The 5,913-nt window shown below is 53.0% G+C and overlaps 1 protein-coding gene across 2 annotated transcripts; it reads left to right on the top strand.

Annotated features, from left to right (window-relative positions):
* The first annotated feature begins 539 nt into the window (after positions 1 to 539).
* On the top strand, positions 540 to 5,658 carry SIX3 (SIX homeobox 3). Of its 2 annotated transcripts, XM_085054998.1 has the most exons (3): positions 540 to 1,766; positions 4,156 to 4,342; positions 4,735 to 5,658. In XM_085054998.1, exons 1-3 carry the CDS (start codon positions 1,000 to 1,002, stop codon positions 4,834 to 4,836), a joined length of 1,056 nt encoding a protein of 351 aa, XP_084911124.1. In that variant the 5' UTR covers positions 540 to 999; the 3' UTR covers positions 4,837 to 5,658. The 2 variants fall into 2 exon arrangements, with proteins under 2 accessions (XP_084911124.1, XP_084911123.1); XM_085054997.1 differs by having other exon boundaries at positions 570 to 1,766; positions 4,156 to 5,658.
* Positions 5,659 to 5,913: the final 255 nt, after the last annotated feature.

Consider the following 5,913-nt stretch of genomic DNA (forward strand, 5'->3'; position numbering starts at 1 on the left):
TCCCTCCTTCCGCGGAGAGGGACGGGAGCGGGAGAGGGGAGGAGAGACTTCGGTGAACCAGGGCTAAACCCAGCCTGTACTGTATGTGCCTGCTTCTGGGAGGGTCACCGGCGTGAGGATGGGTCTAATGATCTCATCTTTCTTTTCTTCCCCGGCACTATTAGTGCTCAGATAGGCAGAATGAAGTGAAACTACGTGCAAATCATGTGTAAATTGTCTCAGTTAGAAGCCCTTTATCCGAACGTGTATCCCAGCCTGGCCCATTTACTTTTCCCCCATATCTCCTTTAGCTTTAACGAGGCTCGTTAAGATCACAATAATATTCCACCCTCTAATTGCTCATCCCATTCAACAAATATGTGCACACTGCTTTTCGCATTATTTGATCCCTTATTTAGGAGGGGTGTGGAGAAGGAGGGGGGAGCGACAGGGAGAAGGGGAAGTGCTGAGATTAGGAGTTGCAAAGATTAAGGAGGAAAAAAAAAAATCCAAACAACAAACCAGGCTTTTCCACCAACCGCCCGGCTTCCCTCCCCCCCGTGCATTTGGGCGAAGTGGTAAAAACCTTCCTTACGTACTCCGTAATGATTGGCAGGGCTGACAGTGATTGGCAGCGGCTGCCATGGCAACGCCACAACGACACTCAGAAGACCAATAGAAAAGCGAAACAAAATGTTTCAGCGCTGCACTCACTGTGGATTTAGGGGAGATATTATGAGGCTGTTGTCATTAGGGCGATCGCTGTTGAATCACTGAATCCTGACTCGGCGGCGGCGCGGGGCCGGGTGTGTGTGAGTGCGTGTGCGTGTGGGGTGTGTGTGAGCGCGCGTGTGCGTGTGCCCGCGTGTACGTGTGAGTGTGTGTGCCCCCGTGCCTCTATGTGGCTGTGTGTGCGTGTGCGGGTGTGGATGCGTGCGCGGTGCGTGTGCCCTTTCCTCCCTTCTTCCTCCCTTTCTTTCTTTTCTCCTTGATTTATCTCCCCCTCTCCCCGGTCATCCCATGGTGTTCAGGTCCCCGCTAGAGCTTTATCCCACCCATTTCTTCTTGCCAAACTTCGCCGCCGATCCGCACCACCGCTCCCTCCTTCTCGCCAGCGGCGGCGGCGGCGGCGGCAGCGGCAGCGGCTCGGGCTGCAGCCCCGGTGCCGGCGGCGGTGGAGGCGGCAGCTCCCGGGCACCCCACGAAGAGTTGTCAATGTTTCAGCTGCCCACACTCAACTTCTCCCCGGAGCAAGTGGCCAGCGTCTGCGAGACGCTGGAGGAGACTGGAGACATAGAAAGGCTGGGGAGGTTCCTCTGGTCGCTGCCGGTGGCGCCGGGGGCATGCGAGGCCATCAACAAGCACGAGTCCATCCTCCGCGCCCGGGCGGTGGTGGCCTTCCACACGGGCAACTTCCGAGACCTCTACCACATCCTGGAGAACCACAAATTCACCAAGGAGTCCCATGGCAAGTTGCAGGCCATGTGGCTCGAAGCGCACTACCAGGAGGCCGAGAAGCTAAGGGGTCGCCCGCTGGGGCCGGTTGATAAATACAGGGTGAGGAAGAAGTTTCCGCTGCCCAGGACCATTTGGGATGGCGAGCAGAAGACGCACTGCTTCAAGGAGAGGACTCGCAGCCTCCTGAGGGAGTGGTACCTGCAGGACCCTTACCCCAACCCCAGCAAGAAAAGGGAACTGGCTCAGGCCACGGGGCTCACCCCCACGCAAGTAGGCAACTGGTTCAAAAACCGAAGGCAAAGAGACAGAGCAGCGGCGGCTAAAAACAGGTCAGTGGGGCTGCGGTGCCACGCTCCGGGGCGAGGGGCGAGGTGGGCGGCGGGCTCTTGCGGGCGGACGGCCGCGCTCCACGGCTCGGCGGCCGCCTGGGCGGCAGCGCGCCTCTACCTCTCCTTTCCTCTTCCTCCTCCTCTTCTCCATCACCGCCGCCGGGAGAAATCGGTCCCCCAGCCGGGCGGGTAGATCTCCTCCCGGCAGCCACGGGGATGCGACGGGGATGGGCACTGCTCAAAGTTGCCTGACGTGCCTCCAGCGCTGCCCCGGCTCCGCACGGGCTCCCGGGGCTCGGACAGGGCTGGGGCTCCGGCGGGCGTGGGCAGCTCCGTGGGCGCGGGTGTGTGTATAGATGTGCGCGGAGCACATCGGCTGCGGCGGGGGCAGCGCCCGACTCTCCCGGCCTCCTTCCCTTCCTCCCTGCACCGGCGGCTGGCGCGGCGGACGGGAAACCCCACGGCTCGGGGTCGGTGGGCTCCGGTTTGGCTTTCGGCTTGCCGGGATCTGTGTGGCCGGGCTCTGGCGCGGTTCCCCCGCCGAAAGGCCGAGGCAGGCTGTGCGGTTCAGAGCGGGTTTCGGCAGAGCCGGCGGCTCCGCTCCAATTGTTCGTTCTGCTCTGCATGCACAGCGGGACCAGCGCAGGCATAGCCCAGAGCTCTTTGGCTTAGAGAGAAGAGAAAAAAACCAACAAAAAAACATTTAAGAGACGGGGAATCTTTTTTTTTCCCCTGCATCTTCATTTCTGTCTTTACACCACATGGCGACCTGGCCTCCTGGTCGTGTGTTTCCTGTGCATTTACGCTTGCATTTATTTGCGTGTCTCTCGGTGTCTTTTTCTTGCTTTTTTTTTTTTTTTTCTTTCTTTCCCTTTCTGCTTTGACACGGTAAAAGCGAAGCACCCTTCTTACTTTCTTTTGCTTTTTCCCCCTTTGTTTCTCGTTACTCTCGTAAAAGTTATTTTGCAAATGAAAATGGACCCTTAATCTAGTTTGACACATTGATTTTATTTTAAGTTTCGCTACCACTGTGTGTAAACAAAACTTCTTGTTCTTGTAAATGCTGTCTGTTAAATTCCTCCTAATTATAGCACTGGTGCTATTGATTAAAGATTCTGTAGGAGAAATGCAACCTAAAAGTGCCTCGCTATTTAATTTCCATTAAATGGAAAACAGATCAGCTTAGGACTGTAAATAAACAGAAGTTGCCTACGGATGCTTTTGTTGACTCAACGCTGTTGACAGCAGATGAATGCACCAGGATTTGTAAATGGGAGAAAAATCAAAGATTATGAAATTAGACAACTTAAAATAATGAGAAATGTAGAATAACCCGACTACATTTTTTCTCGGTCTTTGCAGGAAGTTCAATAAAAAATACCCCAGCGAGAAGCATTTGAGAGCAGAGTGTATTTTGATTCCTACTAGCAATCCTAGGCTCTAGAGGTTGAGGCTGGCTGCTCAGTCCAGGACTTTTAGCTCTTATCCCCGAATTAAGCTTTCTTTGGGTTTTGAGCAGAATAAACGGACCCAGAGGAATATTTAAAATACGCTAGAGAACCTAAAAAATATTTATTGCCTCTTAAAAAAATATTCAAAGTTAATATTCCCTTAAGCGTTGACAATGAAAGAACAAGCACATTAATGCTGATTCTGGCTTTCAGATGAAAAAATGACTTAAATTTCGAGGGGACAGGAGCGCTGTGTTGTACAATCTCCTTCTTTTATTTTGTTCATAGCGCTGCGTCCCTGGGACAGGACCTCCTTCTATCCCTGCCGCAGACCCCAGAGTGTCTGTGCACTGGGAAATATTTAGGCAGGTATTGGCCAGAGCACAAAATGAGGATCCAGTACGGTTCTTGCCCGCTGCGGACCGCTCCTTGAATATTTTCGCGGTGTCCAAGTGCTAAGGGGCTCACCCACACACGGTTTCTCCTAGGCCCGCCGTGCTGCGGGGATGAATGAATGGCACTCCGGGGACAGAGAAGGCGCTGCTCGTGTTTTCCAGCCGTGGGCACAGGGAAGCGCTTGTCCCCGCGCCCCCCGTCCCGTTTCAGACCTCGGTCCCTGTCGCTGTGTGCGCGCTGGGCGCTGTCCCCCCCGAGGCGGCCTGACCCGGCCCGGGGGCAGCGCGGCGTGGCGCACGGCTTGGCCCTGCATCCCGCCGCCGCTCCGGGCTGCGCGGGGCGCTGCGGGAGAGCGGCCGGGCCGGGCCGGGCCGGGCAGGGGGCCGCACCCCGGGCCGGGGGTTCGCTCCATCCCGCTCCGGGCCGGGCCGCGGGCGAGGCCGTCCCCGGGAGGGCGCAGGGCCGGGCGGGCGCAGTCCCCTCGGCCGCGCCCGGTGTCTGAGCGGGGCTGTGCTGTTGTTTTGTCTCCCGGCGCGATGCAGGCTCCAGCACCAGGCGATAGGACAGAGCGGCATGCGGTCGCTGGCAGAGCCCGGCTGCCCGACACACAGCTCGGCCGAGTCTCCGTCCACGGCGGCCAGCCCGACCACCAGCGTCTCCAGTTTGACAGAAAGAGCCGAGACGGGCACCTCCATCCTCTCGGTAACCTCCAGCGACTCGGAATGTGATGTATGATATCGGAAAACAAACAAACAAACAAACAAAAAAATCCAAATCCAAACAGCCAAGCACCCTCTCCCCGTCCCGAGCAAAACAAACCGAGGCAACCTAGAAATCAGGACACACACACGCATGCACGCACACACACAGCCGGGAGGAAAGAAAAGGCCAAACCCGACCCAAACATAATAGCAAACAAACAGACAGGGATCAGAGAATCCACCACCACCACCACCGTCAGCCAACACCACCACCAAGAGATGGAGCTAAAACTTCAACAGTCACAAACGCTGGTGCTGCAGCGGGAAGGGTGGGGGGGAGGGAGGGAAATAATAATTATTATATATATAAAAAGAAAGAAAAAAAAAACAAAGCAAAAGTGACAATTGTATTCTTTTTAGGACAAGCACGATTTCTCCTTTGCGCTTTTCCATGGACGCATTTCACCCATTTGCATGATGATGATGATTAAATTTGTATCTGGGAAAAAATATTCTCTATAGTTAACGAAAACAAACAGAAACCAGACAAACAAATGCAAACTCCGATCGAATTTGTACAAAAATCAAAAATAAAAAAAATTTAAAAGGAACTCCTTGAAGAGGGAAATAACAAATGTTTATCGCCTTTTTGTTGGTCCTATTTCTCTCTCTTTCTCTCTTCCTCTCTCTTTCTCGTTTTTTTTTTCTTTTTTTTTCTCTTTTTTTAGTCCAAGTGATGGTCCAGCCAAGATGCAATTTTCTGTTTTTTTGTTCCGCAGACAATCATTTTATTCGTAAGCACCTTTTTTTCTACACTTCTGTCACTGCCTGTGTGGGTACTGGTTATAAATGTGGAAAAAGAATAGTTATGACTGTAACAGATTTTTATTTTTATTTCAAAATTTTATATGAATTATGTATATCTTAATGATGCGGTCATTTTCCCAGTTTGTAATATATGTGTAGAAATGCTTGTATATGATATTTGCTCTCCTCTTTCTTTCTTCCTCCCCTTTCTCTATCTCCCTCCCACCCTTTCTCTCTCTCTCCTTTTTATTTTCCTTGACTCGGTGTTCCTTGCACAAACTTAGCTGTCAAAACCTGACTTGCTAGGTTTTCAAAAGGGACCTCAGCGATAGAAAAAAAAAAGAAAAAGAAAAAAAAAAGCTTAGGGTGCAACTGTAGTTATCTTATGCAAAAGCTATTTTGAGTATTTCATAGCAGCTTTGGGGGGTCTCTTCTTAAACTCCACGTAGGACGCTTAAACTATTGTTTCCTTAACTGCGTGTTTATCTATATGTACAAACTTTCTAAATCAAATACAGTATTCCATTTTCTTATCTACCCAACGATGTTGGTGTTTCTGTCCGCCACGGAAAATCACTCCTCCCCCGTGGGCTCCTCGCCCCACACTTTGTCCCGCCGCGGGGCGCGCAGCACTGCGCTGCCCCTCCGGCCCCCGCCTTCCCCGGCTAGGCGGGACACCTCGGATGGATTTTACAGGGACCAAGTAACCCTGCGAGGAGGCTGCGGGCGGCAACGGGGACACAGTGCTGCGATAGCGGCGGCGGCGTGGGGCATGGCCGTGTTCCCCCATGT

Source organism: Lichenostomus cassidix, chromosome 3 (assembly GCF_008360975.1).
Source record: "Lichenostomus cassidix isolate B80296 chromosome 3, HeHo_3.0, whole genome shotgun sequence".
In the NCBI taxonomy this organism is placed as follows: Eukaryota; Metazoa; Chordata; class Aves; order Passeriformes; family Meliphagidae; genus Lichenostomus; species Lichenostomus cassidix.

Bases quoted from the DNA above. Each gene is read 5' to 3' on its own strand.
- SIX3 (XM_085054998.1), top strand. From the start codon at position 1,000: ATGGTGTTCAGGTCCCCGCTAGAGCTTTATCCCACCCATTTCTTCTTG. The intron at 1,767-4,155 runs GTCAGTGGGGCT...GGCGCGATGCAG, and splicing joins GCAGCGGCGGCTAAAAACAG to GCTCCAGCACCAGGCGATAG. The intron at 4,343-4,734 runs GTATGATATCGG...TATTCTTTTTAG, and splicing joins CCAGCGACTCGGAATGTGAT to GACAAGCACGATTTCTCCTT.